This window comes from Phasianus colchicus, chromosome 9, assembly GCF_987193195.1.
Source record: "Phasianus colchicus chromosome 9, bPhaCol1.hap1.1, whole genome shotgun sequence".
Taxonomy (NCBI): domain Eukaryota; kingdom Metazoa; phylum Chordata; class Aves; order Galliformes; family Phasianidae; genus Phasianus; species Phasianus colchicus.
This window is the reverse complement of record NC_143444.1, coordinates 7,892,288-7,918,393: the sequence shown is the minus strand read 5'-3', so window position 1 is coordinate 7,918,393 and position 26,106 is coordinate 7,892,288. Positions and strand designations below refer to the sequence as shown.

The following is a 26,106-nucleotide window of genomic DNA, read 5'->3' as shown; positions in this document are numbered from 1 at the left end:
CAGAATGAGCTTTGGTTAGTGCTTCAGGCTGGATATTTCTTCTCTGGGTGGTGATGAATTGGCACAGGAAGCCCAGGGGAGTGGTGGGGTCACCATCTCTGGTGGTGTTCAAGAAATGTGGAGTTGTGACATGGAGTGATATAGTAGGCAACACTGGGAGTCGATGGATGGTTAGACTAGATGATCTTAGAGGTTTTTTTCATCCATAGTGATTCTGTATTCAGAGCTCCACCTGCCATGGTTCAGGTCACATCTTCCTGTAGGCTATTTTCCAGTGCTCTGCTCCAGCATGGTAGTGTGGCCAAGCATATAAATCCTTAGATGTTCTCAGTTAGAAATATAATAAGGAAGGAAGTACAAAGAACACGAGAAAAAAGACCCATCCTTACTATTCTTAGCTTCTTTAAAAATTATTTTGACTTAGCAGGCAATTTCTGTTGTCATCTTTTAGCTCATGTTTATTTGTGGCCAGTGCGTGGATGCTATCTCAAGGGAGAACTGCAAACTGGGTGTGTGTCCATCAGCATGGAGGAACAGGAGGACTTGCATCACTGTGAGCTTTGTTTCCCTTCTTGTTGAGTCCGTAACCCATCTCCTGAGCCCTCTGCTTTGCTGGTGTGCAGGCATACAACACGGTAGCCATTGCTTTTCCATCCTTTGGTTGCTTCTTGTCCTCAGCTTGGCTTTTTCTTTTTGTGATCCTGATGCTACTTTGTCTACCGTCATGCTGTGAAGCTGAACTTCTGCACTGCAGCCCCCAAAAAGCTGTTGTAGTGTCTGAGACACCCTGAGTCTGTTTCTATGTCTTGCTGGCAATAATGCTGTTTACAAATGGTTTGTATTGTGCCTAACAATTTCTGATGGTGCATCTGTCAGAGCTGGCTCCCTTTCATCCTTACGCTATTAAACAGCAAACTGCTTTAATGTAGTTGGGTGACATTGGTATTTTTGTGTTGTAAATTGGATTTCTTTTTTTTTTAATAATAGGTTGCAAGGATCATGCTCAAAGAGCTGCAACGCAGGCCTGCTTCAAGCCAAAGATGACTCTTCAAAAAAGGCTTCCGGACCATAAATAAGCACAGGCTGCCCAGGAGGGTGGTGGAGGTGTTCCAGAACCATGGAGATTTGGCACTGAAGGATGTGGGCAGTGAGCATGGTGGGAGTTAATTATTTCTGATGATCCCAGAGGTCTTTTCCAGTCTTAAAGATTCTTTGATACTTGGACAGCTAGACTGAAAATGCCTGTACTATATACGTCCACTGGCTAACAGCTTGGTAACCACTGAGCTATGGCAGAGTTGTCCACAGTTATCTAAAAGTTGGTACTCCCTTGGGTGAAGAAGCTGTGCTGAGTCTGTAGCAGGCTACCTTGAGTGATGTTGTAGGAGGGGAAGATATAAAAGGTGATCCTGGGGTGACAGCCAGCCATCAAGAATGATGTAGGGGGCAGCTGCCTTTTTCCAACATGGCTTGGTGATCCCCTGGGTGAAACTTAGGAGATTCTGTTTGATCATGAGGATGGAACCTTGCAAACAGGTTTGCAGACCTCTGCTGCATGCTGAAAGCAGCACATGCTGAAACACACGTCCCAAAAGCTTGTTTTTCTCCTCCAAAAGTGAGCACAATCCTTCCGGGTGCTGCTCCATCCTATGGGAGCTTGTTCTTGGCAAAGCTGCTCCCTGGCTCTGGAGCTGTCTTAAGCTGTTGCTGGGCTTGCAACTGATTAGAGAATCCTGTTCTTGTCTGCCTGGAGCTGGTGGTTACGGCTGACAATGGGTGAGTGCAGGCAGGGCTGTGTGACTTGGCGTGTCCTCTGGCTGAGAGCCAGTGGGATGGGCCAGAAATGCTGAACGCTCCTTTGGGCGGGCTGTTCTGCATCTCGGAAGAGGAAGAAGGAAAAAAAAGAGAAGGACAGATATAGACCTCCATTTTGCAAGCTTCTCCTCCCCTCTTTCACTTTCCAGAGCTTGCAGGTTCTTCTTGGTGGTGGTGGGGCACTTGGTGGGGCCCTGTTGTGCTGGAGGGGTGGGGGTGTCAGTGAAGTTCAGTTCGGTTACTGCTTTGTGGTTTGGGGGAAGATGGGGGGGGGGGGGGGTAGCCCTACGAGAACGGGATCTTTGTCTTTCCTGAGGGTACACTGCTGTGAATTTAAACTTTAGCTTCTTGCATTAAAAACTGCTCTGCCCCTTTTCTGATTAGATCAGATTTAATTATCTAGGATTCTGCTTGTTTCTGCCAGTTTCTGCCTGCATGCTGTGTTCTCTAACTGGATGGGGAGAACATCAGGGACCAGCTTATTGGGTAACCTGTAGGATAATCCATCATGACTTTAATAGCAAGAACATCTGAAATTCACCCCATCCCTTCATTCAGATGTGCCAGCCCCATGGAAGGCACCTGCTTGTGTTGTGGTCAGTGAAGTGGGGCAAGCAATGAGGATGAGTGGGGGATGTGTGCCCCAGTAAATGCTGTAGTCATGCTTGTTTCAGCTAGCGTTGGCATTACTATCCTTAGTTGCTCCTCTCACATCTGCAAGGCATCAGTGTAAACAATGGGGTTTCATGGCTTAATAAAATAGGGTCTTCTGCTAATTAATTAGGTGAAGACCGTGAAGCCAATATCTCACCTAGTGCATTCCATGAGCCAGACCTGGAGCACCCCTCGTGATGAAGACACTGAGTGTTGCACTTAACCTGTCCTTCACTGAGATCCCTGGATCTTTGATGTTTGTTTGATGAGGAACACCAGGGTACAGAATCCTCCCTGTGACCGTCATGGAGCCCAGAGCCCACAGTCAGCAGGAAGCATCTACCATCTCTAGCATGCAGAGAGCAGAAAACATTGCCTCTGAGTTAAATGATGCTTTGCGATATGGCCAGAGGGAAAAGGTACTGGAGCTGCTGGAGAATGGGGCAGATGTCAACTCTAAAGTAGAATTTGGATGGACACCGCTTCACAGTGCTGTGCAATCTGGTGACAAGGAGATGGTCCAACTTTTGCTGGCCAAAGGTGCGTGTCCACACGCCAGGAAGGATAACGGTGGCACTGTGTTTATTGAGGCAGCGATGGTGGGAAACGTGGAAATACTGGAGCTGCTTTTTGGTTGTGGGTTTAACATTAATGACAGTGACGATAATGGATTCACCGCTTTTATGGAAGCTGCTTGGTATGGGAAGGAGGAAGCCTTGAGGTTCCTGCACAGCAGAGGAGCAGATGTGAATTTGGGGAGGACAGCTAGTGAGGAGAAGAAGAAACTGAGCAAAGGAGGGAAGACTGCACTAATGGATGCGTGTTTGGGAGGCTACTTCTCAGTAGTAAAAACTCTTATCCAGGAGATGGGGGCTGACGTGAACATTTGTGACAATGAAGGTAGGAATGCCTTGATCCATGCCCTCAAGGATAATGCAAGGGGAAAAAATGAGTCAGATGTCTTTGAAATAGGCCGTTTCCTGCTGGACTGTGGTGTTGATGTCAACTGCAAAGATGAAGCTGGCAAAACTGCCCTCATTCTAGCTGTGCAAAGGAAGAATACAAGTTTGGTGAAAGCTCTGTTGGACAGGGATGACATAAAAGTTGATGAAGCGGGTGAGGATGGCCAAACAGCTCTGACGGTGGCTGTAGAGAAAAACACATATGATATAGCAGAGATGCTGTGTAGAAAAGGTGCAAGGACTGACATTGGGAAACTTATTGCTGTTGCAAATAGGAACCGTGCTAGTGAAATGGCATGCCTTCTTCTGAAGTATAACACCACGTTTGTTCCAACAAAACCTGACTACTTGGAGCCAAAGAGCAAACGCTGGAGGCAACAGCTGCAAAGTCTTCATAAAATGTATCGCCCCATGATTGGCAAATTAAAAGTATTTCAGCACGCCTCTCAGAGAATTCAGGATAACATCTACCTTGGGCTCTATGATGGGATGGAGGTGGCGGTATGGATACACCACCGTGCAGAAGGTGGCAAAGAGAAAACGTTCCTTGGCCAATGTGGAAGCTGTGAACATCTACTGAAGCTCTTCCAGTCTGAGCAAGAAAAGGGCTGCGTGTATTTGTGCTTTCCTCTCTGGGAGAAAAACCTTGAAGAACATCTGCAGGACCCGGAAGACCAAAAGGATTACAAAGGCATCCTGAAGATGATCTTCCAGGCAGTGAGAGAGCTGCACTCACTCGGGTTTGCTCACCAGTCTCTGCATCCCAAGGACTTCTTGATAGGTTGGTTGTTTTTTGTTGTTTTGGTGAGGTTTTTTTGTTGTTTCTTGTTGCCTGACACCTCCCATCCTAAGTCAGATATGAAAGGCCGGTGCAGATGTGTTTATGCAGAATTAGTTCTCTGGATAAGCACAGATGTGTTCCAGATAGCCCTGGGGGAGTGAATAGAGTAGCTTTCATGTCTCATTAGATCTACATTTCTGGGCTTTGCAGATAGCACAACCCACAGCAGCCTCTCCAGAGATCTATTTTCTAAAGAAAGCAGTGACAAGCTTGTACCAACGTTCCTCACTTGTTAACATTCTCTTATTTCCCCAGACTTAGGTGGCAAAATTTACTTGGCGGATTTTGATAGCAGCAGAAAGCTGACTGAAGGCAAAACAGAAGTTCTCAACAAAGACTTAGAGGTAACTTCCATCCCAATCAATGTACGGTTTCAAGCCTCAGGTTATTTCTGATACTTTCTTTTGCTGTGATTTCTAAGGGCATCTCTTGTGCATCCTCAACTAGAAGATGTGTTGCTTTTTGGGCAAGCCCATGTCACAGCAGACCACATATGAGAATGGCAGTGATGGAGATGTAAGGCTTGGGCTGGTTCTACAGACACCTACAGACACCTTGGGATCTGCTTTATGGTGTTTGCCCCATCTCATTGTGCACAAACCTTCAGAGTTCCTATCCATATGTATTTGCACAGTTGTGCACACCTGCAGACCCATGTATACATTCTGCTCATTTAGGAATACTGGTCCCATTTCTTCCATTTGATAAGAACCTTTACATGTCTTGATTTGTTTCTTTGCAGAACCTCAGCAAGCTCATGCTGTATGTTTTAACAATGGGTAAGAAACCCCTTAATGAAGTCAGTACCAAGGATATGGATGCGGGTTCCATGGATTATGAGGAGGCTTTGGACCTTATTGATAGCCTGGCCTCTCATGATGAGCGGGGCTTGGAAGGTCTGAGCGAGCACCCCTATTTCTGGAGCAAACAGAAGTAAGCCCTAAGAGCACAAAGACAAGTTGTTTGTGCAGGATTTGCCTGCAATGCTGGGAATGGTGTTGGCTGTTGCAACTAATGAAGGTCCTTGTTCTGCAGGAAGTTCAACTTCCTAAAGAATATATGGAATAAAATCAAGGATCTGACTGGTGATGATAAAGAGGATGCTTTTAACACTCTCAATGCTGGAAAACCTATTCTTTACCCAAACTGGACTAAACAGGTAAACCTCTTCTCTTTGGGTTGATGTGAGGTTGGAGCTAGATCTTCAACCAGAAGTTTTCTTCAGCTGGACCAAGACTCTGGATTCTCTCCTCCTCTCTAGACCTGTAGATGTTCATAATCAACTCTGCCATGTTGACAGTCCTAATATGAATGCTACGCCTTGGCCAGGCAGGATCAGGGAGTCTGTATGATGTGTTTCCTCCAGAGCTCATGCTGGTCAACATGCTTATAAGTGTCACAGAGTGCAGCCACACAAGGCGATGTCTCTGCAGAAAGGCAGGAGTGGTGATAAGTAAAAGCAGATGTGCCGCTTTCATGGTGCGTATGAAAGGCAGGGAATAAATAATCTGTAATCTTATTTCAGATTGATCAAAAGATTCTGCGCATCATGACGACTCCCAGGGATGGAAAAAAATTCTTCTACAATAAAAGCATTGCACACCTACTGAGATTCATCAGAAATCTGGATGAGCACCCTGATAAGAGGTACGTGTTCACATGCTTGTCCCCGCCACGGTTGTTTTGTTGGATATCTGTAAGTATTAATGAGTTTTAATGCAAAATCTTCTTTAGAAAGGAACCCAGGATATGGGAGGAAGCTCATCAAAGCTCATTTTTTCAGGGGTTGCTTCTTTTGACAGCACAGTAGCGTATAAAGGGTTGTGAAACACCTCCTGAGGATGAGAATGAAGCTTGTGACCTGGTGTAGGGAACCTGCTTTGGCAGGGGGGTTGGACTCGATGATCTCTGGAGGTCCCTTCCAACCCCTACAATTCTGTGATTCTGTGATTAAACTTCAGATTCTGAAGCAACATCTGGCTCCCAGATTTGTATCATCCCTTCCTTGTTCTTTGAGGTACCTTACTGCTTACTTCTATTTCCAAAGTGCTGATGTTACTGAGCTTGAGTTTGAATCATAGAATCATTAAGGTTGGAAAGGCTGCTAAGATCATCGAGTCCGACCATCTAACCACCAACCCATGCTTTAAACTGTGCCACTCAGTTCCCCATCTACCCACTATCCCTGAAAATCTCAGGGATAGTGAGTCCACCACCATCCTGGGCAGCCAATGGCTCAATCAGTGCTCCTGTAGAGCTGCTGGACTGCCTAACCCTCTACAACCATGGGCGTTTTACATCTGAGGCCAGAGGTCTCTGGTGACACAGGCTCTAACTCCAAGTCCTGCTTTCACCAAAGCCAGTGGCCAGCACTGCTCTTCTGTGAAGATGCAGGTAGAGGTGCTGGAGAAATAGCAAAAAGGTAGAGCGCAGATCTTCGGGAAAGCATGGAAATGTTTGCAGCTCAAGGACTCGTAGGAAACCTTCCTGTGTTATCAGAATGGCTTTTTCTCTGCGAGGGAGGAATTGAGGCATCATGGGTTCCCTGGATGTTTTTTTAGAAACCTTTTTAATTTTTTTGTTTTATTTTTTGTTCTTTCTCCTTCAGGATCAGTGAAATAGCAGGAGACTATGCTGAGTATTTCCTGAAACGTTTTCCAAAACTGACCATTTATGCCTACAACCGTTTACGCCAGCATCCCAGGTACAGTCACTTCATAGACATTCAGGACCCTTCTTCATAGGAGGCCGTTGCCTCGCATCCCATGGATGATCCCACTTTCTCTGCCTCCTTCAGCTGCATAAGAGTTGAAGAAAACGGGTAAGGAGATGAGAGCACAGGCAGGGGCAGAGCACAGAGGACTTGGTCTGAGAAAATGGAATAATGTTCAGAAGATGTGTCTGGTATAGGAACCATAGGCTTGGGAGAGGAGCCAAGCTGACTGTTAGCTCAGTGACTTCCCTATCCCTCTGGGCTTGATTACCCCTTGGAGATGGAGACCTTGTGGCATCTTCATTGTCCCAAGGGTTGCTTGTTTCTCTGTTAACAGCTTTCAGGAGGTGGCACAATGTTTACACAGTGCTTATGGAATATCTTCTAGCTGCTGAAAAGATTTTGAATGCTATGAAATACCTATTGGTGTTTTGTTAGCCTATACAGAGCCAAACTGGGAATAAACTTCTTTGGAAAACTGACATTTCCTATGCTCTTCTGTAAATGAGGTACCCCACTCCTCCCTGAGAGAGGAAAGCATTCTAAAGCTGTGCTGGGCACTGAAGGCTTCCTCTCCTTGGGTGCGTAACATCTCTTGGGAGATGGGCTGTATGGAGAACTAATTGTTGCTTTGCTTTCATGGGGTGAGGATTTCATGGCTGAGTTGATGTGTAAAGATGAATCAGTGCTTGCGTGCTCTTGTGTACATGCAAAATTCAGAGTGGGTGTGTTTGACCCATCTCCTCTCCAAGGGAGTGACTGTCAGAATGCATCACTGAGCCCCGTGCATCTGCTTAGCTGTGTGTGCTGATATCTTTTCGTGTTTGCAAACCAGCAGGCAGTGCCGTGCGTGAGCCTGATTGCCACACATCTTGGTGTGTGTGCACGAGAAATCCAGGCACATCTGTTATTTTGAGCCTGGCTGTGAGCTGCCTTCTGCAGTGCAAACAAAGTCAGATTTCTGCACCTTCCCAACTCGTATTATGCAGTGTGCTCATGCAATGGCTCTGCTCGCTTGCCAGTGCAGTGCTTGCACTGTGTTAGTGCCTGAGCTGCTGCTCTGGGCACTGATGCATGCATGGCTCACCATGTATGCATGCTGTGACTTAAGGGCTGATGCAGTGCAGCTAGCTTTTGGGGCTGGAAGCCTGGAGTAAACCCAGCTTGCAGCACAAGAGCAGTGTTGAGGAGCTGGTTGGACATGCAGCTGGCTGTAAGAAGCTGCTGCAGCTCCTGAGAAGTCTTTCATTTACGAGAACATTGGACTTTGGGTTTGTTTGATCCTGCCAAGTGTTGTTAATCCTAATGGACAAATAGGAAACGTCATCTCCTGCCTTAAATACACCTGTGCTGTTGCCAGGCTGCGGGTTCTAGGATTTGAGGGTTAAAATGTAGCTGAAAATAGCTGTAAAGGTACACAATGGAGTTTGCACGGGAGGCAGCTGTGAGCAGCAATGTGTGCTAAAGGTTTTGCTCTTTGCTTCATGAAGTGATGTCCAAAGTACACCGGATTTCTGCAGCTTCCTGGTGGCTCAGCACAGCCATACTTCCTCACCTTTCAAAAAGGCCAAATGAAGGCATTTGGTAGGATTTGGTTAGTGCTTTGGAAATTTGGATGCACTGGGGATTTAAAAAGGGAACAAAAAAAAAAAAAAAAAGAGGCCCAAATTCAGCATGAGCTGACTCTGATTGGAAGATGGGTATCTCCTTGAGTAGATACACCTGAGTGGCATGTCCCTGCAAGGTGCTGTGTTAGCACAAGGCTGAAGGATGCTGTGAGTTGCTTTATTTTTCAGCCTTGTTGCAAATTAAGCCCAGCCAATGCAGCATGTCCTGACTGCTCAGCTTCCTTGGAGCATGTCCCCATGGCTGTTGTGCTGGGATATCTCTTCTTCTGTCTCTTCTTCCGTTTCTTCTTCTTCTTCTTCTTCTTCTTCTTCTTCCTCCTCTTCCTCATCCTGTGGGGAGGGGAGAAGCACTGTGTCAGTGGCTGATGGTTGGTGCATGGGTGAAAAGTACAAATGGAATGTGGATAGAGCAGGGAGAAGTGCAGCCACTGCAGATCTTCTGAGTGTGTTACTGGGAAAGACTGCAGAGAGCTGGAGTCAGGAACAGCCCACCCAGAGGTAGCAGCAGTCACTTCAGTGACATGGATAGGCCAGTACCTGTGGTATAAACTCAGGAAGGGCAGCAAAAGGAGGTGGCTTGTGTCTGTGTGACCCCATCCTGGAGGCTGTGGGGCGAGCAGCATCCTGCACAGCTACCCAGCAGCCCCACAGCTGGAGGAAACAGCCCCTCCCAGCTGGCTGCCCTCCTGCTCCAGCTGCCTGTGCTGGTGGAGCCTGAGGACGTGGCTGCTTTGCAACCACCTACCTGCTCTGAAGGCTCAGAGGTGGACCTGCTGGATGACGTCTCAGCACTTTCTGACCCTGTGGAAAGCACAGAACCCATCACAATACGTCAGGGAGCCCTAAATCTATGCTCCCATCCCGGCAGCCTTTTGCTCACCCTCGTGCTCCTCCTCTAACTCCTCCTTCTTATGAGACCGGGGCAGCAGGACCTGGATACCTCTCAGGAGCGAGAACAGAATGACGACGTGATTGCCTGGTGTGGGAGAAGAGAGGGAACAGTTAAGTGGGGGGGGGAACAGCAGGACGTGTTGTCCCCTTCGGCTCCTACAGAGCACAAGAGATGGAGGGGATGCGGTGACATCGAATGCTTGCTCGCACAAAAATACGAGTTCTGCGCACCTCCTCGTTTGCAGGGAGGAGGTGGCACGCCCTGCTCTGCCTCGCAAGGAGATGGCATTCGGAGAGCTGCGGACGCGAGCCCCCGTGAGCATCACCGCACCGAGCTCCGCGGAGCGAGGCTCGGCAGTGCCACAGTGACGCCTGGTGACAGGCTGCGAGATGGCCGCAACCACAGCCCGGCTGCTGAGCCCGCAGCTCCGACTCCTGCATGTTCTCCCCCCCCCTCCCTGCATCTCCCAGCCGAGCCGAGCTGAGCCTCACAGCCTGACAGTGATGAATTAACGGGAGCGGAACGCTGTGCTGCAAGACACCCACCCGGCCGTCAAAGCAAGATTAGGACGTGCCTATTTTGGTTTCCCCTTTAATCAAAAAATCAATTAGGCAATTTCCAAATGAATATTCAGTCGAGGAGCCGGGTTGTCAGGCAGAGTGACAGCGCATAGCAGCACTTTCTTTGTGGGTTTCTCTTCTTTTTTTTTCCCCCACAGTTTAGCATTGTTTAGTATATTGGAACCAAGTAAGAGGATGAGGGGAAAAAAGATCTTTTCCCTAGAGATCATAGAATCCTTAGAGTTGGAAGCGACCTTTAAAAGCCATGTTGTCCAACTCCCCTGCAATGAACAGGGGCACCACAGCTCCATCAGGTTGCCCAGGGCCTGATCCAGCCTCTCCTTGACAGTCTCCAGGGATGGAGCACCAACCACATCACCAGGTAACCAGTGCCTCACCACCCTCACTGCAAAAGGTTTTTCCTTATATCTAACCTAAATCTGCCCTCTTTCAGCTTGAGATGTCCTGGTGAGTGCTCCCTCTGACCCTCATGAAACCTTTTCTCCATTCCAAACATCCTCAAAGCATCTTCTGTGCTGTGCCACTAAGCCTGCTGTTTACCTGCATGTTTCTGGGCAGCCTCTTTTCTTTCTGCTCCCAGCTGACTTGTAACCTGGCTTTAACAGCTCTTTTAGGGGATGTATTTTTAAGTTTCGGTTTTTTTTGTTTTTTTTTGTTTTTTTTTAAGCAAAAAGGGCTTATGCAACAGCTCTGTCCTCATGAACTCTCTGCACCCCACTTCCCTGTTCCCTAAAGAAATTTCTTAAAACCTCCCTGGGTGATTTTGGCTGAACTTGAGAGGAAGGAAGGGCTTTAAAGACGTTGCATTCTCCAGCCCCATGTAGCTGAAGCTGTGTGTATTAGTGGAACGTGCCATGTGCACTGCATGGGAGGGGTTTGGCTCTTCTATGGGGAACCATCACTGAAGATTTGGGGATGTGGGGGGTCCATAAACACTGCGGGACACCAAAAAGCCAGGTCTGGAGGCTTCTGTGCTGGAAGAATGAGAGAGTAAATGTGGAGTGGGGAACGGGCGCTCATCTTACTTGGGCTGTAGATCTCAGATGATTCAGAACAGGCTTTTTTAATACTGGTCAACGAGGTTGGTTCCCTTTCCATTGAGTAGACTCGGAAGCTCTTCATCACCTTCCAGTTGCAGAACCTGCATGAGGAATGCTAATGACAACAAGTCTCTGAGCAGATATCTGCAGCTCAGATCCTGGGCAGTGTCTTGTCTTCATTTACATCGTGCCAGAGGCTGGAAGCAGAGGCTGGCATCTGTGCAGCCTCTGCAACCCAGAGAGAAGGGCTTCGTACCTCTTCCAGAAGTAGATCAGGATGGGGAAAATGGCCACCTTGGCTCTGTGGTAGAGGAGCCGGTTCAGTAGCCCCTTGGAAGACAAACTCCAAATTAAATCTCTCTCATCTTCAGAGATGTTCACCTGAGCACAGAAAGGAGCTTGTTTAACCAAAGCAGTTTGGAGCAGCCTGGTGGGCCCTAGAGGTATGTCTCTCTCCCTAACCCCACTGTGCAATTCAAGCTGTGCCTATGAAGTTACAGTATTTCTGTCCTGGATATAAAGGCTGGATTCCTCCTGGATTTCCATGGAAAAATGCTTTCCAAACAGGAGATAAACAGAACCACTGCTACTCTAGGGGAAGAGGTAAGTGTGTGGGGAGGGCACTGTGATGACATTGACTTCTGGAGACTGAAAGGACTGATCTGGCAGATTGCTGCACACATCCTGGTGCTTCAGCTCTACCATCCTTCCTGCAGATAGGGGATTTCACCATCTCCATGCCTATATGCTTGTTCTTAGTGGCTACAGATCAAGTGCTAACGTGGGCCTGGTGATAGATCAGTTCCCATGGAGCCCAGGGATGGTTCCCAAGATCCAGAGTGTGTTCTGAAGCTTCAGAGCATTCATGGAGCAGATCCACCCCCCTATCTGGTCTCTTTCTCCCTATACCTGCTTGCAGCTGCTATGGTCTTGAGCAATGAACAGCCTACAGGCTTCCTGGGTGGGACCCAGCATCTCACCCGCAGTCTGGGGGGAATATCAGAGCTCAGGAAGAGCTTGCTGATGATGGCAGCTTTCCTTTTGAGAAAGTCAACTTCATTTTTGGTGCACACGTTGCGGGCTGCCAACGCTTCAGCTGAATCAGCTAGCTTGGAAAACCTGCAAAAGCATGTGTTTAGGTGTCACTCTGAGACAAGTTCCCTGATCAGTAGGCTAGGTAGGCATGGAATCACAGAATCCTGGAGCTGCTTGAGCTGGAAGGGATCCTTAAAGGCCATCTGATCCAACTGCACTGCAATGAACAGAGTCCCTTACAGCTCCATCAGGTGCTCAAAGCCCCAGACCTTGGCTGTCTGCAGGGATGGGGCACCACCACCTCTCTGGGCAGTGGTTTTGTTTAGCTCAGTATTTACCAAAATGAAGGTCTGGGGCTCTCTAGGGGGCAGGTAGCCACAAGCAGATTAGATGCAGGCAGCTATAGAATGAGACTTCTGTTGAGCCTCACACTGCAGTGTGGTGTCCAGCAGCCTTGCTGAGGGGAGTTTTAGGATGGCAGCAAAGCCCTCAGTATGTGCAAAGGAACCCATGCACCAGGCTTTCTGCCTTACCAAGGGGTGCAGACTGCTCCCAGAATGGATTTGGGCCTGAGAAAAGGAGACTTGGAGGCACCTGAGCACTGGTGAGGCTTACTTGTTGATCTCCAGGTAAAAGTGGAGGTCGTCAACGAGGAAGTTGACAGTGATGAGCTGGTTGTTAAACATCTGTCTTTTCACCAGCACCACATCCTTGTCCCTCGGGGATCTGGCAGAGGATGCATGGGAACGCAAGGTGTTGTTGCTCTGCGTCGAGGTCATGGGCAGGTCTGTGAGAGGGTAAGAGATGTTGTCTCCTGCTTATAGCATTGGTTTGGGGGCAACTGAGCATTTGATGCTGAGCTATATCCCACTCTTTCACCTCCCTTGTGCTTCCCTTTCCTGCTTACAGGGGATTTGTTGGTATTTTTCTACCTTAGAATAATAGAATGGCTTGGATTGGAAGGGACCCAAAGCATCATGAAGTTCCAACCCCCGTGCCACATGTAGGGCCACCAACCACTCTGATCTGATACTAGACCATGTTGCCCAGGGCTCCATCCAACCTGGTCTTGAGCACCCCCAGCGATGGGGCAGGGATGGGTACCTTGGTAGACTACAGCCTATAGGGGCCCCAGGGAATTCAGATGTTCAGATCCATCCAGTGTGTTCCATTCTCTTAGCTCAGTAACCTCCATCCATCCTCCTCTTTGCACCCATAGAGTGCTTGTGTTCCTTGTTTGCTTTGGAGCTGGCCACAGTATGTTAGATCAAAAATCTGCCTGTCTGCCTAGCCATCACCTTCTCTGATAGAGGCCATAGTGGATAGTTAAGGAGAATGAAGTTAAAATATGTTACTATTCCCATATAAAACATTCTCCAAATTCCAAATATTTTGTACGTCTTTCTCAAGGTGGGCTTTCTGCATATCCACCAATTCCAATGGATTTCTTCTCTACCAGCTTTTCCAGTGTCCTTTTGAACCAACTCTACTCTGCATCCTCTTGCTCAGCACCTTGTAGAAAGGCTCCCTGTTGCATCTCCTTCTATTTATTTTTGCCTTGTCTCAACTTAGTTTCATCTATTGCCTCCTGTTGTGTTTCTTTTTATTGTGGAAGGTGTGCAAACTGTTGCATTTATGTTGCTTGAGAGACATGCACCAGCATCACTGCACTCACTTAGCAGAGAAAGGAGGGACACTGATGTCAGAAAACCAGATATTGTGTGAGTGTGTGTATATATATGTCCATGTTGCTTCTGCTTCTCATCTCCCAGCCCCATCACCAAGGTGCTGATATTCCTGTGGCTTCTCTGTGTCAGTGTGCAGGGCCTGGGAGCACTAGGATTAGTGGCCAAGGGCCCAGCCTGACTGTTAACCTCCAGAACTTCTTGGCTAGAAGAGACAAGCTCATTTTGTGCCTCATCTCTGCCCTCCTTTCCACCCTCTGCTCACTCGGTGCAGATTTCTGCAGGCAATATTTGGTGCTTTGCCAGCAGGAAAGAAGAAGTGCACCTTCAGCAGAGACAACTGAATATATGAGGATGGGAGAGAAGCCTCACAAGTTTCTTCCATTTATCTCTCCCAAACCTAGGATTGCCTTGGGGAGGGAAGAGAGGTGTTCAGGAGTCTAGCCATACTTTCCTCCTCGTTTTCTACTTCCTTCCGGAGAAAGTCCTCAAACTCCACACGGCACTTGTTGTTGTTCATCTCCCGATGGAACTTGCAGATGCTCCTGACAATGTTCTGAATGGCAAACCATGCCCATCGCTGCAGAGACAGGACAGTGCACGTCAGTTGGTGGTACAGCAATGGGGAGCCAGGGTTGGAAATGACCCAGCCATCATTTCTGGTGTTTCTGCATTCCCCTGGAGGCCATAGGTGATAGTGTGAATTGCTTGGCCACATGCCACTATCTAAATCTGGAGCCTGTGAGAACAAAACTTAAACTCTGCTTTTAGCAGTCCTCCAGTTCTAACCTCCCTCATCCCATTTCTCTGAGCACTGCTTAATGCACAGCATCTCCTCTTTCCTAGACAGCACCCACAGCAGGCCAGGAGAAGGTCTTTCCTTACCAGGTTGTCTGTCTTGAAGTTCCCCATCCTGTGTCGCAAACAAAGGTTGGACTTGCTTGTGTCACTGGGGGGAAAGAGGTCCTGGTACTCTTTAAACCTGCAAGATGGGAGATCAGAGAGCATCAGGGACAGCCAGATGTGTGAGCAGGGGTTGGGTGGGTAGGATGGGGAGCAGCTGAGGGGGGTAGTCCTGTGGTTGGGGTCTCATAGGACTCCTATTTGTGGAGGAGGATGGAGAAAGGGATGGGAACTGGAGCTCTCCCCTTGCATGGTTAAAGACATCAGCAGATCTAAGGCTGGGGTGAGGGTCTAGCTGGGACGTTGATGCACTGATAGATGGTTCATAGAGTAATACATTTGTAGCAGTCATTGTCTGTAAGGAAAGGGTGTTTGTGTCTGTACCTAGGAACCCATCTAAGCCAAGTCCTCACCATCGTTTTTCCATTGCTTTCTGGACGAAGATCTGTGCTGTCATCAACATGAAGGGAGTGACTGTTTCAGCCTCACTTATTTCCTTGATGATAGAAGAGCTGCACTCCAGCTGTTCCTCTGGAAGAGACGTGCAGTTGCTGCCTGCCATTAGCAGCCACCTCAGCCACCATGACAACTCTTCCTACCCTCGCATCAGCAAGTGGCATCCTGTCCCACCTCCGCCTGCCTACCCCATCAGCTGTTCACTGAATTTGATAAGTCTCACCTCTTTTTCTTTCTCTACTGTGCTAATTGCATGCTTTGGGAGTGAAACTCTGACTCCAAGAACATCAGAGGTCCCTGGTAAAGAGCAGACCACCTTCCTAGAAATTCAAGTGGCAGTGGAAGACCTCAGCAAACACTGGGCAAGGAAAGGAGAACTGGCAGGTCCCTGTGAGAGGATCTAAAATCTTCACCCACATCAAGGAAAAGAAGCCTTTGTCACAGCTTGTGTAAAGTACAGGGCAGGAGGGTGCCTACCAGCTGGGATTTCACCATGGAAATAATTTCTGACAATGCTGTTAACGAGGAGGTTCTTTGTCTTGGTGTTGGTCTCTGCAGCTAACTTCTCCGTGGCCATCCAGAAGCGCAGAGGTTCAGCAGCATTGCGCTCCTCGAGGAACTGCTTGAAGTACTGCAGGTGGGCAGGGCTGTGCAGAACCTTCACAAAGTGCCTGCAGGGAGGAGACACCAGGAGACAACCAGAGCTGAGAGCAGGGAGGGATTTGCAATTTACATCCTGATGTGGGGCTGTCAGAAGTCTTGTCTGGAGTATCCCCAGGAGGTGGGACTCCACATGGACATTCACATGGCATCTCTATGACAAAGCAAGGAGTGAGACTGAAGGAAATCAGTGGGAAAATTCTGTTTCCTGAAAGTAGCAAAAAACAGCAAAGCTTTGTACTGCAAGGTGCCAGACCTGGGTCTTCTCGTTGGCTTCTCTACTGCAACAGTGGTGTCCTTCTTGGCACTTGATTTGGTTTTTCTCCTAGGAGCAGCCCTCTTCCTTTTCTTCTCAGGCTCAGCAGCTGTGGGGACAGAATGGAGCTGGCCCCTTCCTTGGGTGACAATTATAGCCTGTCACAGCTGTTCTCAGGTCAGAGGGCCCCAAAGAAGCCTGAGCTGCCTCCAGAACTGCCCTGCTGACTTCAACAGGATGAGCCTAACTCAGGGGATGTTGGATACTGTTAGGAGCCCTTCACCTCTGCATGGCTTCAACTCCTCAGCATCTGCTTCAGAGGAAACCTCCAGCTCCCACCCATGCTGGCTGGATTAACACCCCTAACCATGTGCCTTCCAAGGGTGGATGCACCTATCTCTCCTTCTGGAGATGTTTCCCTGATGATGCCTCCCCCTGCTTGTCCTGGGGGGTACTGGCTGGGAGCCTGCCCTGCTTCTAGTCTGCTTGGGTTGGACTCACCAAGTGGTGGGCTTTTGGGAGACAAAACCTCCTTATCCTTGCTGCAGCTATCCACAGACAGCGATTCTTTCTGAACAGCCAACTCTTTTGATGTCATCTTCTGGGAATCTGCATCTGATAGAGAAGAAGGAACAGATCCATCTCCTGCAGGCTCTGATTGTCCTCCAGCGCTTACTGAGTGCTGCCTTAGCACTCTTTGTCTTTCCTTTTCCCTTCTCTGTTCTTTTCCTGTGATCCACCCATGATGCTACATTTCTCAGAACCCCAAGCTCCCCAAGAGGTCAAGGTATGGCAGTGGGATAACAATGATCATTCCTGCCAGTGCAGGGACAAGCAATTTGGTGCCTCTAGTACTGAGAAGGGCAAATTTGACACAAAGCTCACCGCTAAAGCTTGGATTACAGCTTGTGGCTTGCAGATACCCTGTCCCAACTCACCCAGTGACACTGTCAGCAATAAAACAAGATACCCTGCTAAGCCAAAATCTGTGTGTTGGTGGCTTGGTCACTACAGACATGCAAAATATGCTGCATCAGCCTGAGCCAACCTGAATACCTGCAGAAATTCAGAGCCTTCTCTTACCAGTTTTGCTTACAAGAGGTTCCACCTCTACTTGGAGCATGCCCCTTTTCTGGGGGTCTTGAGTACCAAAGGTTCGCCAGCGCTCAGGGGAGAGGCCTTCCAAGTTTCTTGTGTCATGCAAGGCCTGGCTCAGCTTCAAGGACTCATTTATCCGCTCGGACAGAAGGAAATATTTGTCTTTCCCAAGATCGTGTCCTTGTACCTTGGGCACTGGGACATCACTCTGTGAAGACTGACAAGAAGAGCAGAGGGTGATGGCACAGAGCATCCTATTACACCCCATTCGAGGAACTTCTCCTGCAGTGCACCCAGCAGGCTAGCTGCGCATTTTTGCAGTTAAAACCTATCCAAATTAAACCTCTGGAAGAAACCTGAGCTCAGCATAAGACTTGGACCTGTCCACACTTTTCCTAAAGCTGGCTCACATCTGCCTGCAGCTGCATCCAAAGGCAGCTGCTTTCCTGAAGAGGTCACCATCCATCCAGGAGGATTGAAAACAGCCACAAGGGTGTCATGGACAGACAGGTGAGCTCACATTTTCTTTTCTGCTGTCCCTGGTGCGGGCTCTGGCTGATGTCCCAGGAGTGCCACACACTGTCCCCACTGAGACCCTCGTGCAGGTTTTGGCCGTTCACCACCAGCAAGCAGGTACAGAGAGGCTGCTAACCGAGCTGCATGTTGCTGAGAGCAAGCACCAAAAATAGCCCTGCTAAGCTTCAAGCAGCTCCTCTGACACTGGTGCAGAGAGAGCCCCCAGTGAGTTTGGCTTAGGTGCCTGCGGAGAGCATGGCCCCGACACCTGCCCAAGTGCTAATTGCACTCCCAGACCAAGCATTTGCTCTGAGTGGTAATTTCCTTGACAAGGGATGCTTAGAAACATGGGCAGCTAATTAACTTACAACCAAAAGCATTTAATGAACAGAGCCAGGAGCTGACAGCTGCCAACTGACTGCTCCATAAGAGCTCGGCTCTCACGGGCTGCAATGCTGGGGCTTTGGGGCACTGCCCTTGCCAGACCCTCCTAACCATTTCTGGGGCCAGCTGCTGATTTTTTACATTGCTATTCTGGGAAAATCCTAATGGTCAGCCTGAAGACATGAGGTGCAGTGAGCAAAAATTCCTGTGTGGGTTGTGCAAGGGACCAAAACATGCAGGATGTTCCGAGGTTTCTGTTTGCGAGGAGGCTTCCTGGAGTTAGGGTAGCATTCAGGGCACTGAGAAGTATGATGCATGAGTGGGATATCTGCCGGAAGAATGGTTTGCTTGTGTAATTCTTACTTAAATCACTGCTTTACACAGTGGGGGAAAAAAAAAAAAAGAAAAAAAAAATACTTGGAAAACTTGAGTGCAGTTGAATCAGAGGCCAAAACGCTGCACATCCTCCTCCTCCAGCATGCTGGCAACAAGTTTGTGCTGGGACAAGGATGTATGCATGTGTAGCTGCCCATGAGTCAGATTAAAAAGCAGTATTTGGTCCAGGCAGGGAAAAAGGGGGAGAATTAATTCCCAGAAGTGGTTTGCTCAGCATGCTGCCTGCTGCTGGCTTCGCATGGACTTTGCATTTAGATCTCTCCATTTCTGGGATGGGTAATGGCCCAGGGGCTGACCTATGGGATGCTGGATCACTGCAGCTAGTGCTGAGCTTCCCTCCCTCCCTCTCCCCCCTTCTGCCATCCACACTGCCACCTGCAAACCCCTTGAAGATGCCCACAACCCCTATGCATTCCCTTTACCATGAACTGGAGGAACGTCTTGTCATCATGAGCCAGAAATTTCTCATAGTAGGTGCAGAGGACCTGAAGAGGAGAAAAGGTAGGGTGTCCCCAGCTGTTCTCATGTGTCCCATAGCAGCCAGCACCCTTACTGTACCCCAAGGTCACAGTGACAGTGTTGAGACAGCCAAGGGCAGCTTTGCTGTGGGCTGTACACGACGTGCTTCAGTCATGTTGTGCTGGAAGCAGTGACTCAGATGTGAAAGGATGGCTGCCATCCTGTGAGCACCATCTGACAGCTGAGGCCACCAGCTGCTCAGTGGCTGCTCATCTCTGCTCCTCAGCCCAGCAGACCCATGGGGATGCTTCTCTCTGCCAGTCTGCTGCATCTAGGTCACTGATTCCAGTCCAAGCTGACTTGTGACCATAAGTTTTGCCCTCCCTGTTCTCTGTTCGCCTTCATCTTCTAAATATCTCTGTTAAGCCTGCCCTTGCACCAGGTCGGGGTGTGTAGGCCCAGCTGTACCCCACAGTCTGACCACTGCCAATCTCTACCTTGCAAATCTCTTTTTGAGTCCTGTATATCCAGGGGGTGAATTCTGCAGAAGCCAGGTGGTCCTGCAGGCCTTGGAGGATCCTTGTCTCCATGGGAAGCTGCTGGATGCTGTTTTCCACCAGATAGGACTCACAGATCTTCTCCGTGAGGAAATGGCGCAGGGAGAAGCTGTTTTCTCTGCTGTGGTCCAGCACCACGGGCAGGAATTCCTCCAGGTCGTGCCATAGGTCCAGGAGACGAGCTTCAGCAGTGCAGTCCTGGCAGAGCAAGAAGGTCCTGAAGGGCCGTCCTGCATAGCTGTCAGCACTGAGGGCCCAGGGGAGGTAGCGTATGGTCTTGGCTGGCCTTTTGGCGGACGGCATCTTGGCCAGGGGCGTAGAGGAACGTAGGCTGGAGGGGGCCTTCTCTTCACGTAGGTCTTCCAGCTGGAGAACCTGTTTTTCTTTGGGCTTAGGTCTTTTTGCTCCTCCTTGGCTTCCCATGGCAGTATTTGCAGGACGCTCTGGCTGCTGACGAATCCGTCCCAAACTACCTTTACCCTGCTGCAATCTCTTCGTGCTCCCGGCTGGCTCTGCCTGCCTTTCTGGTTGCATCTTCATTTCTTGGGTGTCTCTTCCCTCCTTGATAAGAGCCCAGATCTTTTCTTTGGCCTTCCTGCTGCAGTAGGGCTCTGGTGAATCCTGGCTCCTATTAATTCTCATTGGGGAAACGCCATCTGAAATGCCTGAGGGCTCCTGCAAATGGCCCTGTGCCAACCGCTCCCGATATTCCTGCAGCAGAGGCCAGCAGGATTTTTCCTCCTCCATGCTCATCTTGCACTGGATGAAGAATTTAGGGAGCCAGTAACTCTGAAGGATAAACAGGGCCCGTTGCTGCATTTTGCTCAGGATCTCCCTCCGGGTGCCTACAGACTCAACGTGTGTCCGCGATGAGCCTGAAATGAATGCAGGGAGTGATGATGTGAAGATGGCTCCAACCAGACCTGATGCTGCCACAGGGGATTCCCAGCCAAGCAAAGGTGCTGCTGGCATCCCATCCGTTCCTGGGAGCAGCCAGCAACAGGCCACCAGCTCCCATCCCACTTACGGGCAGTGGTGCCGCAGAGGGTAAGGACGCTGGAGCCTTCACGCAGGTGTGTGACCTTCAGCCTTTGGACCAAGGACAGATAGACGTCCTTCTGCATTGCATCTGACTCATCAAGCCCCAGCAGCCTCTCAGTGATGAGCCAGAAGTCTGTCAGTTCTTCCCCTTTGGATCAGACAAGAGAATGATGTGATGGAGGTGGTATTAAAAGCCTTGCTGGGGAGCAAAGCAGCCTGTGATTAAAAGAAAAGGCTGTGAAGATGTGGAGGGGCTGCAGAGCACACCATGCCCACCTGCCATTCCTTGGGTGAAGGCTCGGAAGCGCCACATGCCCTGGCTCCCACTGATGCATTTCTCCAGCAGCCACTGGTCCGCGCTCTGCCAGTTCAGCAACCTTGCTGTTGGAGAGAGAGCAGAGCACGGCATCAAGGCACAAGCCTTGATGAATGCCTTATTTTTCCAAAATAAAGATCTGCATCCCAGCTGCTAGAACTTTCTTTCCAGCAGCCAACTCTTGCGTTGACTCGCAGATGGGCAAAACAACAGGCTGGAATGAAGGGGGCAATCAGCAAAGTCCAGACATGCTGCCTGGAGGTAAGGGTGTAAGGTAAGGGTGTGTGTTGTGCGTTTGCAGGGTATATTAATGGCGCTAAGGGACACGAGTTAGTAATGGGACTCCTTAGGTCAGGTTGATGGTTGGACTTGATTATCTTCAAAGTATTTTTCAGCCTGGATGATTTTATGAGTTTCCCAGCATAGGATGCACAGTGCAGAGCAAGAGCCCAAAACCAGACTGTGCAATGCCTTTTTAACCCAGTGCTATGCTCAGCAGGCACCAGGCAAGAGGAAGCCCTGTTAGTGCAGCAATGACTCACCTGCTTCCTCTGAGCGAATGAAACCCAGGAGCTTCTGGCAGAGGACGAGGAGGAGGCACAGGCTGGATTTGCAGAAGTGAGGCAGCCGGTGTTTTCCCAGCCAGGCCAGCAGAGCTGGGGGACTGGGATCCTGCATTGCACCCCACGCCCAAGGAGAGGATGAGGCAGTGAGCAAGGAGCTGGCTCTTGCAAGGGGATTAGGGTGAGTAATGGGCCCATGCTAGGGGGGTTGCTGGAGAACGGCGTGAGCCATTCCCGTGTGCAGAAGAAGGGGGGATGCTCGTGCTGCCTGTGTCCCTGCTGTCTCTCCTCCCCACTTGCCTCCTTTCCCAGAGCCCCAATTTCCCGTGGTTTCTGCTCCACCCAGGGCTTAAAGGCAAAATGAAACCTGGGTTTGAAATCACACCCCTGGCTGCATGAACATGGAGGAAAGAGCAACCTCAGAAATGAGGAACCGATCCGCCCCTGCCCGGTGCCCTTCCTCCAGTTTCTCTGTTCTCACAAGGGATGTTTTCTCACCAGGTGGCTCGGCAGCTCTGGCCAGAGGTCCCATTGCCCCGTGCTGCTGCTGTAAATGGGTGTCTGGCCAAAAACCTGCATCGAAAGGAATGGGGAGATCTTGATGTGATGGAAGGTGGTGGGGGAGCCCAGAGCCTGGCTGTCCTAGTTAGTTCCCACTACAGAGAAGGCATCATCTTCTGTCAGACCTCACTAACGCCTCCATGCCAAGGTCCCCAGCTTTCCCTTAGCCCTGACAGCCTGAGCACAATATAGTCCCAAGTTTTTCTCTAAAGCGGAACTCAAAAGATCCTGGGCTTTGTGGTGAGGAGCAGACTTACAGGAAGGTTCAGAAACGTGTTGAAGAAGTCAACAAAAACTTCATCTCTCAGCAGCAGCTCTATGTCCGTGGAGGCTATAGTTGCTGCAGGGGAAGAAGAGAAAGTTACCTGGGCTCTGTGTTGTTGAAAGATGGATTGGAAAGCAAAAGAGAAGTGGGAGCAGTCAGGACAGAACAGAGCTCAAAAAAATGTGATCTCAGTTGGGGTTTGGTGCACTGAGGTCCTACTGCACCTATGTGCTGTGGGCTGCTGACACAGGGTGTTTGGAAACCATGTGGTTCAGTTGCATGTAGGACTTGGGAAGTTTGAATGGCCACTTGCTAAATACCCAAGGGTTTGTGGAGGTTGAGTACAAATGCTACAGCATTTCTTTTGAATTATCAGGCATCATCAGGCAGGTTGTGTCTTTAGGTAGAGCAGCAGTGACTGCAGACATCCACTCCAAACACCCAGGACCTGGAGGCAGTGTGTCAGTTTTGGTAGTGACCCAAAATCTATCCCTTGAATTTTTGTACTTGGTTCTGAAAGACCTGGAGTGGACTGGCAGCACCTGCTGATGTTGGAAGCCCTTGGAAATGCCCACCAGCATCAAGGCATGGCTGTGCCATAGGGAGGATCTAATGCTGTTTTTCCTCTTCAGAGTGTGCTTTGCTCTAGCAAAGTTCACTCACTGGTGGCCATCGTGTTGCTGTGTCCTGAGGATGTGTTCTAGATCACTGTGCTGCTTGTGACACAATTGTCCCAGCCCTGATCTCCAGGGACACAGAGGATTCTTGGGGGCTGCAGTGTTCTCCGCACTTTCCTGTAGCTCCAGCTTTGCCAGTCCTTTGGGCAGTCCTGAAATGAAGACCTTCCCATCTCCCCACTCGGGTCAGCTTCTTGCCTTCAAACCAGGCTCTCGGTAGCACCTTGGTGCCATGTTTGGTGTCAGGGCATTCGTGCAGGTGGCAACTGATGTCTCATGGCAGACTCCGCTACGGTTCGCCTCAACAGAGCAACCCTTGGCTCCCAGTTGGGACTGATGCCCACCTTTGGAGACCTCCTGGGAAGAGGAGGAAAGAAATGCCAAATCAAATGCAGCCTGGGTTGGAAGTAGCAGGTGGTGGAGGGGAAACCCTGACAGCTCTAGCATCACGTTAACTGAGCAGGAGAGCAGAGAAAGGCTGGTCTTAACTGTGTTGAGGCCACTGGTGCCCCAGCCCAGGTTGCCTGCGGCAGGTCTGAGCTTGCTTTGGTGGGGACCAGCCCGTGGAATCCTGGTGCCCTCGGGGAAGAGAAGCGGGTCGAGCCATCTTTCTGGAGCCGGTCCCCAGCAGCGAGGTCACCTCACCAGATGGCGCTATCAAACCAGCAATGCGACGCTGTCCCCAGCGCAGGGATGGCTCCTTGCTGCTCCCGTCCCCAGCGTGATGAGTAGAGAGGCACGGCTGGTTTTACAGCTGGGCAGTGATGTGTTGAGAAGGTTAATGGTGTGGGGGCATCGACACACTCTGTCACCCTGAGCGTTTATTTGCAGATTGCCGGAGCTGTCCCTGTACACGCGTGTGCACTGGGAGGGATGCTGGCTTTGGGATAGGGTTGAGCACTGCCCCGTGGGCAGCCACCATCCCCTTCTTCTGGTCGGGGAGCACACCAGGGCTGGGGGCACATCAGCCCAGAAGTCAGTCCCCCCAAATGATGCAGGGAAGGCTGAGCCGTGAGCAACGTTGCTCATTCCAGGTGCCAATTGGTCTGCAAACAAGCGTGCAGTGAGATCCTCAGAGCTTTGCTCGTGTCAGCACGGCTCCGGGCTGACTTCAGCAGGGCCGAGCCAGCCCTGCCAGGAGAGGATCAAGGCTGCGAGCTGGAACAGATCGGCACGGTTACCATGGAAAAGCACGGGACCGTTTCCATAAAGCCTTTACCCGAGGTGAGGTGGTGTTTCGGCAGGACGGAGCTCTGCTCAGCACAGCTGGTTGGTGCACAGCTGCCCCATCCACTTCGCTGCAAAGGTGCCTTGCAAAAGAGGCTCACGTAGGCTGAGATTGAGCAGATTTAGAAGGGTAGGAGGGGGCTCACAGAGGGATTTGGGGTGGCCACGCTCTTTGCGCAAAGATACAGGCAAAGTTGCAACACCAACTGCGTCAGTATCGCTCCTGAGAGCAGCCCACCCTCAGCAGACCTGAGGCCACCTCCGCTCCCTGGCAGCCCCACACACGGTGCTGGCAGAAGGGACGTGCCTGGGGCTCAGGGCTCAGGTCCTTGCCCCACTACAACACCAAAGTCCAAGGCCGTGTGGCTGCAGGGTCGCCAGAACCTGGACGCCTGCAGCATCCACGTGGGCTCACAGCCTCTCAGATCCACCCACTTTACAGGAGCAGGGCAACCACACACAACTCTGCTGTGCTTTTGGTGGCACACATCACTGCGGTGCCCAGGCTTTGCAAGCCTGACATGAGTATTCTATGCATGAATACTACTGGATTTTTTTCCTCATGCACCCTCAGGCTGTTCTGATATGAATAGTTTAGGATACCTCGATACATCAGCAATGGTGGGATCCTTCTGGGCTTGTAGCACCTCACAATTAATTATACGAAGTCTTGGGTGCAGCAGTTCAGCCTTAGCCTTGAATATATTAGCCTATTTTTTCTAATGCAATTTTCATGCTCACTCTCCTGGGTGCCTAAGACTTGTTTGCTCAATGAGGACATCTCTGGTGTTTCCTGATGTTAATTAGAAGTATTTCTGAGCCTACTGCCATCTGTCTGTGATTTCTTTGCTTGGGATTTGCCATGGACACACTGCCCCTGTAGCAAGCTTTGCATTTCCTTGCTCCCTCTCCAGCAGCATCACCCGTAATCCTGCATATGTCCAAGTGGAGCACAGCTGGGACTGGGGGATGCGATCCAGCTGTAAGGAAGGCATGCAGGCAGCACTGCAGCACCTTGTACAGTGTGCAATGTCAGGCCTTGATCCTGCCACTGAATGCACTCGGGAGAATTCCCGCGCTCCTTAATAAAGCTGTGATGTGTATTAGGCTGAGATTAATCTGCCAGTCACGGTTAACATGGCCCTGAACTAGCAGGGAGCATGCTTAGCAGCATGAACTGTGCTAATAAAAAAAAAAAAAAAGAAAGAAAGAAAAAGAAGAAAGCAAGCAAAGGAAAAAAAAAAAAATAAATTGCCAATGCACACTGTGACCAATTTCCAACTGCAAAGGAAAGGCATGCGCTGAGCTCTCCCTAGGATATTCTCCACCCTTGTACAGAGTGAGCAGAGCCAAGCAATCTCTGGGTCTCAAATCCCCCGCCCTGCCTGCCTGGTTCTCATCTTCCAGCTTCCCCCGGCCACGCTTGAAGGAAGAGCACGTGCTTCACAGCGGTGTCCCTGCTTGCTGCAGAGCAGCCAGGTGGGTTCTGGGCTCGCGATGCCGAGCGTGTTGCTCTGAGCAAAAGCAAAGAGGTGGGCTGGTGGGGGATGCGGAAGGGGAGGAAGCTGCGTGGGGAGGGACTTTCTTTTTCACATGTGCCTCCGCACGTTTTTATTAATTTGCTTTCCTACGCCACCGTTCTGTGCAGCTCAGGTCATCGCCAGCTTTGCTCTGCCTTTGCAAGCCTTCCGGTCACCACCCCACAGCCACCCTTGACCCTGGCAGCACCTTCAAAGGCAGCATGCTGCGGAGCCTGCAATGTTTGCTCGCTTATCAGGTGGGCAGCCTCCCACTGCACTCCTGGGGACACCGCTTGGCCACCGCTGCCCACGCAAGGTCAGTCCCCTGGCGCCGTGCTGAGCTCCCTGTCCTCATTGGGTGACTACCGTTTGAGGGCAGAGTGGTAATTAATTAATTAAACAGCA

The 26,106-nt window shown here is 50.0% G+C and overlaps 2 protein-coding genes across 10 annotated transcripts; one reads left to right on the top strand and one right to left on the bottom strand.

Moving 5' to 3' along the window:
• Window positions 1-926: 926 nt before the first annotated feature.
• Window positions 927-12,957, top strand: RNASEL (ribonuclease L). 7 transcript variants are annotated; one of them, XR_016469097.1, is made up of 10 exons: window positions 1,804-1,973; window positions 2,600-4,212; window positions 4,528-4,616; window positions 5,015-5,205; window positions 5,308-5,431; window positions 5,798-5,919; window positions 6,881-6,976; window positions 11,498-11,569; window positions 11,649-11,729; window positions 12,863-12,957. XR_016469097.1 is itself a non-coding variant. In XM_090146040.1 (8 exons), exons 2-8 carry the CDS (start codon window positions 2,775-2,777, stop codon window positions 9,871-9,873), a joined length of 2,184 nt encoding a protein of 727 aa, XP_090002166.1. In that variant the 5' UTR covers window positions 927-1,156; window positions 2,600-2,774; the 3' UTR covers window positions 9,874-10,712. The 7 variants fall into 7 exon arrangements, 4 of the variants coding, with proteins under 4 accessions (XP_090002166.1, XP_090002167.1, XP_090002165.1 ...); XR_016469095.1 differs by lacking the exons at window positions 11,649-11,729; window positions 12,863-12,957 and adding an exon at window positions 9,750-10,447 and having other exon boundaries at window positions 1,803-1,973; window positions 11,498-11,546; XR_016469096.1 differs by having other exon boundaries at window positions 11,498-11,729.
• RGSL1 (regulator of G protein signaling like 1) lies at window positions 8,727-23,522 on the bottom strand. 3 transcript variants are annotated; one of them, XM_031595626.2, is made up of 22 exons: window positions 22,820-23,522; window positions 22,270-22,352; window positions 21,950-22,024; window positions 21,431-21,560; window positions 20,849-20,953; window positions 20,559-20,720; window positions 19,472-20,406; window positions 18,938-19,000; window positions 17,205-17,436; window positions 16,623-16,736; window positions 16,122-16,230; window positions 15,683-15,876; window positions 15,163-15,280; window positions 14,732-14,828; window positions 14,297-14,426; window positions 12,777-12,948; window positions 12,107-12,245; window positions 11,383-11,507; window positions 11,112-11,227; window positions 9,494-9,589; window positions 9,359-9,414; window positions 8,727-8,943 (listed from the first exon to the last, which is right to left on the bottom strand). In XM_031595626.2, exons 1-22 carry the CDS (start codon window positions 22,875-22,877, stop codon window positions 8,827-8,829), a joined length of 3,426 nt encoding a protein of 1,141 aa, XP_031451486.2. In that variant the 5' UTR covers window positions 22,878-23,522; the 3' UTR covers window positions 8,727-8,826. The 3 variants fall into 3 exon arrangements, with proteins under 3 accessions (XP_031451486.2, XP_031451487.2, XP_031451488.2); XM_031595627.2 differs by having other exon boundaries at window positions 22,853-23,522; XM_031595628.2 differs by having other exon boundaries at window positions 22,941-23,522.
• Between the last annotated feature and the right edge of the window lie 2,584 nt (window positions 23,523-26,106).

Excerpts from the sequence above, each read along its gene's own strand:
- RNASEL (XM_090146040.1), top strand. The coding sequence starts at position 2,775 with ATGGAGCCCAGAGCCCACAGTCAGCAGGAAGCATCTACCATCTCTAGC. Across the intron at positions 4,617-5,014 it reads TTCTCAACAAAGACTTAGAG|AACCTCAGCAAGCTCATGCT; the intron begins GTAACTTCCATC and ends GTTTCTTTGCAG. Across the intron at positions 5,432-5,797 it reads ACCCAAACTGGACTAAACAG|ATTGATCAAAAGATTCTGCG; the intron begins GTAAACCTCTTC and ends ATCTTATTTCAG.
- RGSL1 (XM_031595626.2), bottom strand. The coding sequence starts at position 22,877 with ATGGCACAGCCATGCCTTGATGCTGGTGGGCATTTCCAAGGGCTTCCA. Across the intron at positions 20,954-21,430 it reads CATTCGCTCAGAGGAAGCAG|CAAGGTTGCTGAACTGGCAG; the intron begins GTGAGTCATTGC and ends TCTCTCCAACAG. Across the intron at positions 15,877-16,121 it reads AAGCCAACGAGAAGACCCAG|GCACTTTGTGAAGGTTCTGC; the intron begins GTCTGGCACCTT and ends TCCTCCCTGCAG.